At 45.0% G+C, this 16,510-nt stretch overlaps 2 protein-coding genes across 2 annotated transcripts; one reads left to right on the forward strand and one right to left on the reverse strand.

Moving 5' to 3' along the window:
- Window positions 1-348: 348 nt before the first annotated feature.
- BBOV_I005885 (variant erythrocyte surface antigen-1 beta subunit) lies at window positions 349-5,356 on the reverse strand. The gene is made up of 10 exons (XM_051767080.1): window positions 5,138-5,356; window positions 4,363-5,094; window positions 3,828-4,325; window positions 3,488-3,739; window positions 3,197-3,448; window positions 2,829-3,119; window positions 2,699-2,737; window positions 2,071-2,637; window positions 1,793-1,963; window positions 349-1,675 (listed from the first exon to the last, which is right to left on the reverse strand). Exons 1-10 carry the CDS (start codon window positions 5,289-5,291, stop codon window positions 1,353-1,355), a joined length of 3,279 nt encoding a protein of 1,092 aa, XP_051623890.1. The 5' UTR covers window positions 5,292-5,356; the 3' UTR covers window positions 349-1,352.
- Window positions 5,357-5,639: 283 nt separating this feature from the next.
- Window positions 5,640-9,859, forward strand: BBOV_I005895 (variant erythrocyte surface antigen-1 alpha subunit). Its single transcript, XM_051767365.1, has 3 exons — window positions 5,640-5,840; window positions 5,912-5,977; window positions 6,050-9,859. Exons 1-3 carry the CDS (start codon window positions 5,720-5,722, stop codon window positions 9,763-9,765), a joined length of 3,903 nt encoding a protein of 1,300 aa, XP_051623889.1. The 5' UTR covers window positions 5,640-5,719; the 3' UTR covers window positions 9,766-9,859.
- The last annotated feature ends 6,651 nt before the right edge of the window (window positions 9,860-16,510 follow it).

The raw sequence follows: 16,510 nt of genomic DNA on the forward strand, positions 1-16,510 counted from the left end.
ACTACTTTTCTATGAAACCCCTGCCAAAACCGCTACTACTTTTCTATGAAACCTTTACCAAAACGCCACTACATTTCTATGAAACCCCTGCCAAAAACGCTACCACTTTTCTGTGAATGCTTTACCAAAATGCCACTACTTTTCTATGAATGCTTTACCAAAATGCTACTACTTTTCTATGAAACCCCTGCCAAAACGCTACTACATTTCTGTGAAACCCCTGCCAAACATGTTACTAAACTTCTATGGAACCTTTACTAACATTGCTACTAAACTTCCATGTAACTTTTGATGAACATATCCACATTATCCCTAGTTATCGCGCCGAAGGCGCCACTACTTTGCCACTATGTCTTACCAAAATACTTCACCAGTTCCATTCCTTTGCGTCCCGTCATCACCTTATACCACATACACTGCCACTGGTGTGCTCCACCCCTTAACCAATGTGACCTCATATGTGTCCAGTCCAGTGGCCATATGGCTCCAAAGGCTAGGTAGAGTACCGCTAATAGCCAGGCTACCGTGAGAACAAAGATCCAGGGGAGCCTGGTGGTGTAGATGAGCTGGTTGATGGAGGTGGTGAGTTTTGTGAACTCGACGCTTTTTTCTACGTTACCCAGTGTCTTTAGGAACTCGTGGCACCGCTTCTTCTGACCTACGTCACCATAATTACCCCGAATAAGCACTACTTTTATACTAAACTTTCAGCAAAAGTACCACAAAAGCTCTAGAAAACTTTTGTGAAAGAATTACCCAAAGCTAAGCCACAGTTTCAGTGGAAACACAACTAAAACGTATAAACAATCTGACTAAAGCTATACCAACAGCATAACAACATTTGCGTTACACCGTCCTGGAGACCCATAATTATAATAACACTGTTCCTTTCCTTCAATTGTTACTACACTTGTCTATAGTAACACTGTTTCCTTCAATTGGTGCCAAAGGCTGGGTGGAACCCATGGGCTTTCTATGTTACAATTACTCCACATCACCACCCCTAGAGGCACCGTTGCGCCGAAGGCGCCATATTATAACCCCCAATGACAATGTACTGTGTGTACGTCATAAGTTGCACTACCTACTGCAGTCACTGCCATGCTATGGAACCCACTGGCAAATTTGAATGTGTGTGGTACCACGGAAGGGCTATCAGTAGCTCCTCAGTGAACTAACTGCAGCCTTCCACAGATATCCCACTTACTCTATATTAGCACTGCTTAATGCACTGGTTTCACCGGAATGTGTACCCTGTTAATGCCCATTATAGGATCACTACCTATACCGCTACTATATATAGTGAGTGACACTAGTGTATATCATTTAGCACCGTTGCGCCGAAGGCGCCACTATGTCTTACCAAAATACTCCACCAGTGCCATTCCTTTGCGTCCCGTCATCACCTTATACCACATGCATTGCCACTGGTGTTCTCCACCCCGTAACCAATGCGACCTCATATGTGTCCAGTCCAGTGGCCAAATGGCACCAAATGCTAGGTAGAGCACTGCTACTAGCCAGGCCAACGTGAGCACAAAGATCCAAGGGAGCCTGGTGGTGTAGATGAGCTGGTTTATCTCGTGGTGGAGGCCTGTTGTGGAGCCATTCTTGAGGTGATCTCCTGTTAGGACCTTTTCCAGTGTTCCCAGGAACTCGTGACACTTCTTCGTACCTACTACACTATGACTACCCTAGGGCACAGTTGCGCCGAAGGCGCCCTTATAGAACTTTTGCCAACTATACTACTACACTATCTCTACACTATTCACACTACTATACTACAACTTACCTCCAGTGTCGTGCAACTCCTTTACATCACCATACCCAAAGCCATACTTGTACAACACTGGTAGTACCCCGGTACATGATACGATTGATGAGCAGCCACAACAGTTATTCTTGTCTCCATGATTACCCTGTCGACACTGATCTCCACATCCAGAAGCAGCTCCTCCCACACCTACTACACCATGAATCCATATGATACGGTTGCGCGCCGCCTGTTACACTGTCGCGCCGAAGGCGCCCCTATCTCCATGGGCGCGCCCATATACCACTGAAACTAACCTGTACCACACTCATCCTTGCACTGTATATTCATATAATCCTCCTTCAACTTATCCAACCCTCCCTGGAACTCCCCTATCAAATAGACCAACCATGACAGGTAGGTCCCGGCCATCACGGGACTCAACTGGCCATACTGCTGGCCACTGAGGGGGCTTAAGTATTTGGCGCCAGTACCATAAGCGCAGTCTACTAGGCACTTAAGGGAGCCATTTTGTGTGCCTGTCTTGCAATCTCCACCGTATGTCTCGAGGGCTGTTACCACTGCATCAGGACCACCACCAATAGACGGCATGTGCAGTTTAGATTCCTTTTCTTTTCCTTTCAGTTTATCATACACTCCCTCTCCAACACCCTTGTTTCCCCCAATGTAGACTATATAGTAATAGAACCCAAAGAGGTCACCCAGGGTCCGTGGCACCGTGGGAGTAATACATGCCAGTAGTCTCAGTAGTACCACCAAAGTGCCACTCTGGCACTTTTCGGGGTCACAGTAGTACTCCAGGAGTAGTGACAGTGTATTCCCAGTGCAGTGGATGGGATAGTTACCAGGGCTAACACCACTACCTGCTACACCATTAGTCCATGTGACTGCCGTGTTGCCCTTATATACTAGGGTGGGACGTACCTTTGTCGAGCCCAGCTATCTTGTGCGTCTTGCTTAAATCTGTGCATACCATAAGTCACTATTAGTCACTAGGGCTACTGTGGCGCCCAGTGGGTGCCCCTAGTATATATAGTGTTATAATGGGACGTACCTTTGAAGTGTTTCTCCTTATCCATGCTCCAACCCATAGGGACTGGACAGTGTATGGGCGGTTTGCCAATATGCCCCAAAGGAGAAATGTCTTCGGGATCCATATGCTCCTTAATTTCCGGATATTCTTCCACATTGCCCTTACCGATTATGGCTTTACACCTCAGTGATCCTAATCTATCACACAAGAAGCTCTGTAAGGGTGACTCAGTACGATTACTTGTACCTTCGAAAACACCACACTTTTTGGTGTGGTCCTTTCCATCCTGAGCAGTAGCAAGTCCTCCTGTACCTACTACACCATTAGTCCATGACTACCCCTAGGACACTGTTGCGCCGAAGGCGCCCTTATAAAGCACTAGAACATACCATCTGTCTGACATATCCACTTGTTACTAACTTTTCCATCCATTTTTCCAACTTGGAAACCATACCTACAACTCTTCCAGCCCAGCACTGCCGTTTTATCCGTTGCCACCCCCTCCTTGCATTGCTTCCTCAGGAAATAGAGCTGGTAGAAGCAGTGGTAGACATATGCCCTCAGTTGGTCCAGGCACTGGGCGGGAGAGCCGTCCATGTCAAAGCCAAAGAGCCCATTGGCATACATCCCATGGAGGGGGCCTATAAAGTGTTAGGGAGTGGTACTGCTAGGGTACTTACCGAAATCCTTTACTGCCAGGTGGTACCCGCCGTAGCAGACTTGGCCGGGCTTGAGTTGTTGGCCGGTGGAAGCTGACGGTGGTGCCGGTGCCTGGGTAGCTGCCTCTGCAGCCTTGTCTTTATCATCAAGGGTACACCTCTTAGATTTAGGGTCTTTCTTGTGTTCAGGACACCTGTTCTTCTCCGCAGCAGCAGCAGCTGGAGATACAGCTCCAGGTACTCCTACTCCGGGTACCCCTACCCCTGGAACACCTACTACACCATTAGTCCACATGACTACCCCTAGGGCACTGTTGCGCCGAAGGCGCCCTTATATATAGCACAAGACTAATGTACTCACCTACACTCGTGACTTCCCTTTCTATGGTCCCCTGGATACCGATGAGTACCAGTGGGCAGTAGCCACAGGCGGCCATTAGGTAGTGGGTTATACAGTCCCTCTTGAGGGTGGTACTGGCCTTAGCAGCACTGGTATCGTACAGCTCTATCTGGCCCTTTTTATCCTCAGAGTTCCCCTGGGTCACCTGATCCGTCTTTTGTTGCATCCTCTCTACCAGTGCCCTGTATCCCTGACTATATGGCAATGCACTGAGCCAGTATAGAATCTCACGGATAGTCCTAGGTTTCCTAGGAGAGGGTGTTTCTTTCTTTTCAGTGGCCGGCGAAGCCGTCACAGTTACCTTATTGGCCCCGGCACTACCTGCCCGGAAGTACCCACTTGCCAGGATGTGGAGTACCAATAGGGGGTACTGCTTACATATTTGCTCCGTTTTGAGCTTCTTTTCCACTGCAGTCTTGGCCGTACTATAGATACTGCTGTAGTACTCAGCTACACTACCTGGGTCACATTGGTCCTACTGAGGAGGTGGACTTACCTGAATCAGCGCCTTTAGTGAATTCTTCAAATGCTCCTGGTTTATCGTTTTTTCCAGCAAATATATTCCATAATAAGTATCCACTTCCTTTATACAACTTATCCAGGTCATAGCCCATTGACGCCATGAATGAGCCGAGACCGGCATTGGTATCACTGATATCGTACAAACTACTTTGCCTCCACCTATTGTCTCCTACCAACCACCCCAACTGACTGAGTCCACTCCAGATGAGACATACTGACCCTAGGAAAATACGGGCCAGGAGGTGGACTTGATCTGGCTGGTCCGAGATGGTGGGCCAGGAGCATTCTGAAGGGGGAATGGAAGCATCGTTAGGGGTACTAGCGCAGTTATCATATGATGATTGATACTCCTGCTCCACATTCCCTGCAGTCCATTGACTACCGATGCCGGAACCGTCACAGTATCTTATGGTGGCGTTACTGTGTTTCCCCTGATCCTGCCACCCAACCCACTTCTGTAGTCCCAGTGCCAAGTGGTCTATCAGTGTCCCTATGACCTCGGTGCCACCAGCGCAGGTATCCCTGGCAGCACTAGTGCTGCCACCACTTAGGAGTCCCAGGTCCGTGAGCACTGGCTTGACTATGGACTGTTCCTGGTCTAGAAGTATGCCATCCCAGTACCTCTCAGGGTGTGGACCAGGGGACCCCGGGGACCTGGCGTCGTACAGTAGGTCCTTCACTGCCTTGGCAAGGTAGCACAAACAGTCTGTGTGGTCATGTACGTACTACAGTGAGTACTATTGACTTACGGGGGGCATTTTCAGGCTTTGGTGGCGGCTGCGCCGCTTCATTCTTCTTACCATCCCTACCAGTTACCCTCAGGACCCAGTCAATGGCCTCCTTCAGGTTGGTGGGAGCCTGGGTGAGGCTGTCGTGTGGCTTCCAGCCCTTTGCTGCTGCCATTATGTTACCACCCCTAGTTTCGAGAGTGTCCAGTAAGGGTGGCACTATATGGTAGTCAGTGGTAGTGACAGTGTAGGTATCGGGGTGGAATCCTAGGGAGGTGGAGCGCGCCTTTGGAGATAGTGGCGCCTTCGGCGCGACAGTATTTTGGTGGCGCGCAGTGCGAGTAAAGGGAAATCCACCACTCCTAGTAGTGTATCTGTAGAATAATATGGATTATCCAGTAGCGGTAGATTCCGTATAAGCAATTCAGCATTCCACTATAACAGTTGCATCACCACCACGATGCTAGTCTGGTGGAATCCCATAGAATAGTATGCGCGCCACCAATCTACGGGCGCGCTCAGTATATATAGGATTCCACCAGACTAGCCACTCCACTACCTCACCACTGTGAGTACTGCTGAGTACTCCTAAAAGCACTGATAATGTCTTCTTTTAAGCCCTATTCTTCACTAACTGACGCTCCCACCAACCTGAAGGAGGCCATTGACTGGGTCCTGAGGGTTACTGGTAAGGATGGAAAGCCACTAGACGAGAAGAATGGAGGTACGTTGCTGTAGACACAGATATAAGGGCGCCAAAGGCGCCCAGTAGTATATAGACTCACCCCTGTACAGAATGTATATGTGGCCTGGCGGCGGCAGTGACTGACCTACTGCAGTCAGTACAACTGGAGTACCATGGTAAGTAATCAGTACTAGAGTAGTGCTATCTAGTACTCCTACTGGTATACAGTACCTCATGGTGTCCTATAGGCTATGAAGGTGAAGCTCCAAACAATGGCCCCCCAAAAGATCAAGTAACACAATACCTCAATGGACTCTTCTCCCTAGTCCAAGGCCTAGGTGGTACTGCAGTGGTCCGGACCTATATAGACCAGCTGGCACAGGTACTCAGTGCACTCGTTGGGTGGAGTAAGATAGATAAGTGTTGGGACAAGGGCAAATGCCAGAAGGGTGGCAATGGATATCAACATGGCATAAAAACGGAATGCGGATATCTAAAGGATGTAACACCAAACACGCCGTGCAAGGAATGTGGGTGTATGAAATGGAATGATCCCAATCCGAGCAGTAATGAAGGACACCACCTAGGAAGGAGGTGTACAAAGTGTAAGGGTAGTGGTGATAGTACAGGGTGTAGCTGTAGTAGTGCTGGTGGCAAGCAGTGTACTGCTGACAAGGAGTGTAAATGCGACAGAAAATGTGAATGTACCAATGGTACATATAGATCGGCATATGGAGAGAATGTCAGCTACCAATCATACATAGGAGAAATCCACCAACTATGTAGACCACCGAATTGGGAGTATTTAAAGCGTGGCCCTCCTGGTTTCAATGCTGATGGCAAGCAGATAAAGGACGGATTGACCCCCTCCCAACGCCGACACCAATGTGCCCGTATTCTCCTAGGGTCAGTATGCCTCATCTGGAGTGGACTTACATATATGTATTGGACTGGTAAATGGGCCAAGAGTAGTCCCCGGTGGAACAATCACATCCTGGATGGCACTGGTCTAGATGATGGTACCCTATCACAATGGCTTCAGGCCCTAGGGTTTCCTAGGGAGATGTTGAATGACCATGGTCCTGGAAATAGATGGGATCAGGTTATTAACAATGACTTTGTACAAAAGTTTTATTTAGGTTTCGCGGATACAAGTGGAAGTAGTGGCAATAATGGCCATGGCAATGACATCAATGGTACTACATTTAGGAATCCATCTAGCATGAACTATGCTGGATATATACATACTTTAGAGAAGGGTGCATTTTGCAGCAACGCTACCGTCTTCAAGAAAGCTAATGGCGCCACAATTACTGAGGAAAACATACACAAATGTGGCGCCTTGTACAAGCTTTACATTCTATCATGCGCTTACTTTACTGGATTGCAGAAAAAGCGTAGTACCCAGAGCAATACTCCTACGACTCCTAGGACAATCCGAGAAATCCTCTACTGGCTCAGTGCATTGCCCTATAGTCAGGCATACCAAGAGATATTGAAGCATTCCAAGGAAGTATTGAAGAAGGTAGCACCAGATAAGGGTGGTACTAAAACGCTCTCATTTATCCAAACAGGCCGTAATGCTCCCATTACCGTTCATGAATTCAACCTGTTTGCCCACTTCCAAGCAGTGACTCAGTACTGCCCACTGGTCCTCATATGTATCCAGGGTGGTATACACAGCACTAACAGCAGTACTCCTGCCATTCACTCCCTCTATGCCAACACTGAATGCCACTTCACCTATCCCACTGTATCCATCCAAGCATACAACCAGGTGGTACACTACATTAGGGCTCTGTTCTACCAGCTCTACTTCCTTAGGAAGCAGTGTGCAGTGAAAGTTGCCCTAGGAGGTAAATGGCGTGAGTGTAGGTATGGTGATGGGGTAGTCTCTAAGGGGGTTATTAGCTGGATGTGCCTGGGGTGTAACCCCATGGAACATGATAGGAAATGTAGGGTGGATGAGTTGGGGAAGGAGTTGGTGGGGGTAATAAATAAGCTAACGGCATTGGAATGGCGAAAGGCTGAGGAGACGAAAAAGAGAGAAGAAAAACTAGAGAGGGCTGAGAAATTGATAACTCTATTCGAAGCTATTGGGAATGTAGTGGTACAATTGGGTAATGCCCAGGAGGCATTGGAAGGGAAGAAGAAAGAGGCGATAGAGGCGGTGAAGACGAAACTAACGGCGGCTAGGACGGGACTACATAGTGCTAAGGAGAAGTTGAATGAGAATGGGCTGAATGAGGAACTAAAGGATGCTAAGGCAGCACTAGGGGTGCTGACGAATGGTGGTGGTGGTAATGGAGGAATACTAGAGAAGTTAATAGGGGGTGATGGACTAGATAAGGCTAGTAATGGTGAAGAAAACCAGAGGGACTTCAGTAGTGGGAAGGACAGGATAAGTGAGGCTATCAATAAGGTACATGAAGTAATGAAGCTTATAAAGGAGTGGGCGGAGCAAGATAAAGACGAGGTTATATGCCATCTGAAGGACCCATATAATGAATTCCTCAAGGCTATCGAAGACCTCATTTCAATCTGCACCTCTCCCAAGTGCCCGCCATGTGAATCACACTCCAAAAAATGTGGCCAACCATCCACACCCAGTATCTGTAGGACCTGTCTCCAACCCACTACCACTGGTGTCCCCTCCCCCCTCCAGGCATTCCTCGAGGATAGGCTACCAGGTTTTAGTTGTGACGAAGTGGTGAACGATGACAAGGACAATCCAGATTATCCACCCGCTGCATCCCACCTAGAACACTGTAATGGCTCAGGCCAGTGCTGCCCACTGCCAATGGGTTTCAGGGGGCAGTTCCTCAAGGGAGGCATCAGTGATTGTACCGGCAAACGCCTTTACGGCATCCTCTACTTCTTCAGTAACGGGGACATGATGCAGTCGTGTGTTTATACACTAGTGAGGGTCACAGCCGCACTCAGTGCTACGACACCACAGGTATTGGGTGATGTCTTTGGGTTCTTTAGAGGTGGTGTGGGAAATCCAGAGCAACAGGAGGGGCAACAGAAGGGGACAAATGCCAACAAATGTGACCACAGTAAGAAGCTGTCTGATAAAAAAACTGATGACTACTTTTGCGGCTGGTGTGCCTCTGGGTTACGGGATGAAGTACAAAAGATAGAGTGGATACCATTTGACAGTACTCCAGGTGGACAATACCTGAGCACTGTCGGTAAAGCGCTCAGAGATATTAAGGGGGATAAGGGCAGTAGTGGCAAACAGACAGGCACTACTTCCCTCTCGGCACTCACTGACAGTAACCACTACGTATCCCCCCTAACCGGTGAACTCTATACCGCTGTGAGTGCCACCTTCGGTAACACATACCTCTCATGGGTACTATATCTATCAGATTCCCTATACTGGGGATTACAGTCACTTGCCAGTGAGTTCAAGCAGATTGAATGCCGGGGCTGTAAGGGACAATGTGACCCCAATAAGTGCAAGAAGGGACATCATGGAGCAAGTAGTGATGGACAGTGTGGATGCCAATCAATCGTATCATGTACCGGGGTACTGCCGGTATTGTACAGACATGGCTTTAGCTATGGTAACCCATTCAATCTGGAGGGGTTCCAGCAGAGTGGTAAGGACAAGGGGGATTATAGTATACAGAAGGCACAGAGTACTAAGCAGTGTCATCAGTTCTTGGACAGTATCAATGCAGTGATCAAGACAGAGAGTACCACTCCCCTCACCAACCTCCTCTCCCAGGTCGGCAAGCTCCAATACGACATACGGCTCCCCTGGATCTTTGTCCTCACGTTAGCCTGGCTCATGGCAGTGCTCTACCTAGCCTTTGGTGCCATATGGCCACTGGACTGGACACATATGAGGTCGCATTGGTTACGGGGTGGAGAACACCAGTGGCAATGCATGTGGTATAAGGTGATGACGGGACGCAAAGGAATGGCACTGGTGGAGTATTTTGGTAAGACATAGTGGCGCCTTCGGCGCAACGGTGCTAAATGATATACACTAGTGTCACTCACTATATATAGTAGCGGTATAGGTAGTGATCCTATAATGGGCATTAACAGGGTACACATTCCGGTGAAACCAGTGCATTAAGCAGTGCTAATATAGAGTAAGTGGGATATCTGTGGAAGGCTGCAGTTAGTTCACTGAGGAGCTACTGATAGCCCTTCCGTGGTACCACACACATTCAAATTTGCCAGTGGGTTCCATAGCATGGCAGTGACTGCAGTAGGTAGTGCAACTTATGACGTACACACAGTACATTGTCATTGGGGGTTATAATATGGCGCCTTCGGCGCAACGGTGCCTCTAGGGGTGGTGATGTGGAGTAATTGTAACATAGAAAGCCCATGGGTTCCACCCAGCCTTTGGCACCAATTGAAGGAAACAGTGTTACTATAGACAAGTGTAGTAACAATTGAAGGAAAGGAACAGTGTTATTATAATTATGGGTCTCCAGGACGGTGTAACGCAAATGTTGTTATGCTGTTGGTATAGCTTTAGTCAGATTGTTTATACGTTTTAGTTGTGTTTCCACTGAAACTGTGGCTTAGCTTTGGGTAATTCTTTCACAAAAGTTTTCTAGAGCTTTTGTGGTACTTTTGCTGAAAGTTTAGTATAAAAGTAGTGCTTATTCGGGGTAATTATGGTGACGTAGGTCAGAAGAAGCGGTGCCACGAGTTCCTAAAGACACTGGGTAACGTAGAAAAAAGCGTCGAGTTCACAAAACTCACCACCTCCATCAACCAGCTCATCTACACCACCAGGCTCCCCTGGATCTTTGTTCTCACGGTAGCCTGGCTATTAGCGGTACTCTACCTAGCCTTTGGAGCCATATGGCCACTGGACTGGACACATATGAGGTCACATTGGTTAAGGGGTGGAGCACACCAGTGGCAGTGTATGTGGTATAAGGTGATGACGGGACGCAAAGGAATGGAACTGGTGAAGTATTTTGGTAGGAAGTAGTGGCGCCTTCGGCGCAACAGTGATATAATGTGGTAGTTAGCATCGGGGGTAGTAATGTGGAGCAGTCTAGTGGTAGAGTTAGAGCACCAATGATACTCATAAGGTATACATAGAGTTATAGTGGCAATGTTAGTAAAGGTTCATACTGGTTTTATTAAAATTTTGGCTCGTACGTTCAGTACAAGCTTAGTAGGATTTAGGTAGAGGTTTGGCATTAGATGTGATAAGTGTTTCACAGAACTTTAGTGGCACTTTTGGTAAAAGTTTCACAAAAGTTTAGTAATAGTTTTGGTGAAAGTTTAGTATAACTTTGGTAAAAGTTTCAAGGAAGTTTAGTAATAGTTTTGGTGAATGTTTGGTATAACTTTGGTAAAAGTTTCACAGAAGTTTAGTAATTGTTTTGGTGAATGTTTGGTATAACTTTGGTAAAAGTTTCACAAAAGTTTAGTAATAGTTTTGGTGAATGTTTAGTAAAAAAGTAGTGGCAGTTTTGGCAAGAGTTTCACGGAAAAGTAGTAGCACTTTTGGCAAATGTTTGGTATAAAAGTAGTAGTTGTTTTGGTGAATGTTTGGTATAAAAGTAGTAGTTGTTGGGGGTGGTATATGGAAGAGATTACAGAGTGTATTGCTTGGATTTTCGTAGCAATGTTGGTAAAGGACTCATAGAGTTTTGGTGCAGTGATCACGACAAAGAGTACCACTCCCCTCACCAACCTCCTCTCCCAGGTCGGTAAACTCCAATACGACATACGACTCCCCTGGATCTTTGTCCTCACGTTAGCCTGGCTAGTAGCGGTACTGTACCTTGCATTTGGTGCCATATGGCCACTGGACTGGACACATATGAGGTCACATTGGTTACGGGGTGGAGAACACCAGTGGCAATGTATGTGGTATAAGGTGATGACAGGGAGGAAGGGAGTGGAATTGATAGAGTATTTTGGTAGAAGGTAGTGGCGACTTAGTGGCGCCTTCGGCGCAACAGTGATATAATGTGGTAGTTAGTATCGGGGGTAGTAATGTGGAGCAGTCTAGTGGTAGAGTTAGAGCACCAATGATACTCATAAGGTATACATAGAGTTATAGTGGCAGTGTTAGTAAAGGTTTAGTACTGGTTTTATTAAAATTTTGGGCCGTACGTTCAGTACAAGCTTAGTAGTGGTCTAGGTAAAGGTTTGGCATTAGATGTGATAAATGTTTCATAGAACTTTAGTGGCACTTTTGGTAAAGGGTTCACAGAAAAATAGTAGCAGTTTTGGTGAATGTTTGGTATAACTTTGGCAAATGTTTCACAGAAGTTTAGTAGCAGTTTTGCTGAAAGTTTGGTATAACTGTGGCAAATGTTTCACAAAAGTTTAGTAATAGTTTTGGTGAATGTTTGGTATAACTTTGGTAAAAGTTGCACAAAAGTTTAGTAGCACTTTTGCTGAAAGTTTGGTATAAAAGTAGTAGTTGTTGGGGGTGGTATATGGATGAGATTACAGAGTGTATTGCTTGGATTTTCGTAGCAATGTTGGTAAAGGACTCATAGAGTTTTGGTGCAGTGATCACGACAAAGAGTACCGCTCCCCTCACCAACCTCCTCTCCCAAGTCGGCCAGCTCCAATACGACATACGGCTCCCCTGGATCTTTGCACTGACCATAGCCTGGCTAGTAGCGGTGTTCTACCTAGCCTTTGGTGCCATATGGCCACTGGATTGGACACATATGAGGTCACATTGGTTACGGGGTGGAGAACACCAGTGGCAGTGTATGTGGGATAAGGTGATGACAGGGAGGAAGGGGGTGGAATTGATGGAGTATTTTGGTAGAAAATAGTGGCGCCTTCGGCGCAACGGTGATATAACGTGGTAGTTAGTATCGGGGGTAGTAATGTGGAGCAGTCTAGTGGTAGAGTTAGAGGACCAATGATACTCATAAGGTATACATAGAGTTATAGTGGCAATGTTAGTAAAGGTTTAGTACTGGTTTTATTAAAATTTTGGGCCGTACGTTCAGTACAAGCTTAGTAGTGGTCTAGGTAAAGGTTTGGCATTAGATGTGATAAATGTTTCATAGAACTTTAGTGGCACTTTTGGTAAAGGGTTCACAGAAAAATAGTAGCAGTTTTGGTGAATGTTTGGTATAACTTTGGCAAATGTTTCACAGAAGTTTAGTAGCACTTTTGCTGAAAGTTTAGTATAACTTTGGCAAATGTTTCACAGAAGTTTAGTAATAGTTTTGGTGAATGTTTGGTATAACTTTGGTAAATGTTTCATAGAACGTTAGTGGCACTTTTGGTAAAAGTTTAGTATAACTTTGGCAAAAGTTTCACAAAAGTTTAGTAGCACTTTTGCTGGAAGTTTGGTATAAAAGTAGTAGCTGTTGGGGGTGGTATATGGATGAGATTACAGAGTGTATTGCTTGGATTTTCGTAGCAATGTTGGTAAAGGACTCATAGAGTTTTGGTGCAGTGATCACGACAGAGAGTACCACTCCCCTCACCAACCTCCTCACCCAGGTCGGCCAGCTCCAATACGACATACGGCTTCCCTGGATATTTGTACTGACCCTGGCCTGGCTAATAGCGGTACTCTATCTCGCATTTGGTGCCATATGGCCACTGGACTGGACACATATGAGGTCGCATTGGTTACGGGGTGGAGCACACCAGTGGCAATGTATGTGGTATAAGGTGATGACAGATAGGAAGGGGGTGGAGTTGATAGAGTATTTTGGTAAGACATAGTGGCGCCTTCGGCGCAACGGTGCTGTAATGTGGTAGTTAGTATCGGGGGTAGTAATGTGGAGCAGTCTAGTGGTAGAGTTAGAGGACCAATGATACTCATAAGGTATACATAGAGTTATAATGGCAGTGTTAGTAAAGGTTTAGTACTGGTTTTATTAAAATTTTGGGTCGTACGTTCAGTGCAAGCTTAGTAGGATTTTGGTAGAGGTTTGGCATTAGATGTGATAAATGTTTCATAGAACTTTAGTGGCACTTTTGGCAAATATTTCACAGAAGTTTAGTAGCACTTTTGCTGAATGTTTAGTAAAAAAGTAGTGGCAGTTTTGGCAAAAGTTTCACAGAAGTTTAGTAGCACCTTTGCTGAAAGTTTGGTATAACTGTGGCAAAAGTTTCACAGAAGTTTAGTAATTGTTTTGGTGAAAGTTTGGTATAACTTTGGCAAAAGTTTCACAGAAGTTTAGTAATTGTTTTGGTGAATGTTTGGTATAACTTTGGTAAAAGTTTCACAAAAGTTTAGCAGCACTTTTGCTGAAAGTTTGGTATAAAAGTAGTGGCAGTTTTGGCAAAAGTTTCACAAAAGTTTAGTAATAGTTTTGGTGAATGTTTGGTATAACTTTGGTAAAAGTTTCACAAAAGTTTAGTAATAGTTTTGGTGAATGTTTAGTATAACTTTGGTAAAAGTTTCGTGGAAAAGTAGTAGCAATGCTAGTGAAGGTTTGGTATAACTTTGGTAAATGTTTCACAAAAGTTTAGTAATAGTTTTGGTGAATGTTTGGTATAACTTTGGTAAAAGTTTCACAAAAGTTTAGTAGCACTTTTGCTGAAAGTTTAGTATAACTTTGGTAAAAGTTTCACAGAAGTTTAGTAATAGTTCTGGTGAATGTTTAGTATAACTTTGGTAAAAGTTTCACAAAAGTTTAGTAATAGTTTTGGTGAATGTTTCACAGAAAAGTAGTAGCTGTTGGGGGTGGTATATGGATGAGATTACAGAGTGTATTGCTTGGATTTTCGTAGCAATGTTGGTAAAGGACTCATAGAGTTTTGGTGCAGTGATCGAGAACCAGAAGGAAGTCGATCAGAAGGGCCAGGACATCAAGCACCCCCTGACAAAGTTACTATCAGAAGTCGGCAAGCTCCAATACGACATACGGCTCCCCTGGATCTTTGTACTGACCATAGCCTGGCTAGTAGCAGTGCTCTACCTAGCCTTTGGAGCCATATGGCCACTGGACTGGGCACATATGAGGTCGCATTGGTTACGGGGTGGAGAACACCAGTGGCAATGTATGTGGTATAAGGTGATGACAGGGAGGAAGGGAGTGGATCTGATGGAGTATTTTGGAAGGAGGTAGTGGCGACGTAGTGTTGGAGATTGTAAATAAATACAGTAAAAAGTAATGCAATACACCAAGTAGCCAACACGCGTTAACTAGCATTACAGACAACTAGTCATAATAGTAGCAGTCATTCACCACTATTTTAGTGATAATAGTAGCAATTTTATGAGGCATACAAGTTACACGTCTTCACATAGTTACTGCCAATGCATAGTTGTATGTGCAGTAAAACATTGGTACTACTTTTAATAGTGATTTCTTTAAGGGTTGATAGTGATTTCTTGAAGGGTTTGATATGGTTTCTTGAAGGGTTTTATAGTGATTTCTTAAGGGATTGATAGTGATTTCTTTAGGGATTGATAGTGTTTTCTTGAAGGGTTTTATAGTGATTTCTTAAAGGGTTTGATATGGTTTTCTTAAAGGGTTTGATATGGTTTTCTTTAGGGTTTGATAGTGATTTCTTTAGGGATTGATAGTGATTTCTTTAGGGTTTGATAGTGATTTCTTTAGGGATTGATATGGTTTTCTTTAAGGTTTAATAGTGGTTTTCTTAAAGGTTTAATAGTGGTTTTCTTAAAGGTTTGATTATCTTTAATAGTACTTTTTATTGAATGTTTGAAGGTGTTCGGTGATGTGGGTATATTATGCCGCTGACAGCTGATCCATCTTTGTAAGATTTTTTCTGAGGCATATATCACCCTAGTGGCATTTGATGTGACACGTAGTGTCTATACAGTGACTAAAGCTGTCCACTACATGAGGCTACACCAGGAAGCCCAGATGGTAGCTGTATCCATGGAACTAGAGAGTCACTAGCCTACACAGTTGTAACAACGTAGAGGATGGCGATGTAGACTAGTGAAGTACCAATGTTACAGAAATACTCTATATGCGACCAATATATCTCCCCACTGAATGCCGCATAAAACTGCGTCGATAACACTGTTAAGATTCCACAGGTAATGTGCACACTATCAACACTTGAAAAACACCGACTTCTCCACAAAACCTCTGCTGCAACTACTGTCAAACTATGGTACAAAACATTTAGCCACAATAAGGCTAATCTTTCATGGAATATTTAATAAACATACTGCATTACTCCAAATAATTACACGAGAAAACTCATTTACAGCAAATTACATAAACCCAAAATATACTTCACAAAACCACTGTTTGAAATCACTAGCCTGAAGAGAACCCCGAACACCTTCAAACATTCAATAAAAAGTATCAACAAACCCTAACCGGACTTTTTGGAAAACCTTATCAAAAGTAGTACCAAAGTTTTACTGAAAATGGAACTAAAGAATTACACTACCAATGTGTAAACGTCACTAGAGCCAGGTCACAGCATTGACTACCAATGTGTAAACGCTGAACTACCAATGTGTAAACGTCACTAGAGCCAGGTCACAGCATTGACTACCAATGTGTAAACGTTGAACTACCAATGTGTAAACGTCGCTAGAGCCAGGTCACAGCATTGACTACCAATGTGTAAACGTCACTAGAGCCAGGTGACAGCATTGACTAACTATGTGTAAACATCACTAGAGCCAGGTCACAGCATTGACTACCAATGTGTAAACGTCACTAGAGCCAGGTGACAGCATTGACTACCAATGTGTAAACGCTGAACTACCAATGTGTAAACGTCACTAGAGCCAGGTC

This window comes from Babesia bovis, chromosome 1 (genome assembly GCF_000165395.2).
Source record: "Babesia bovis T2Bo chromosome 1, whole genome shotgun sequence".
In the NCBI taxonomy this organism is placed as follows: Eukaryota; Apicomplexa; class Aconoidasida; order Piroplasmida; family Babesiidae; genus Babesia; species Babesia bovis.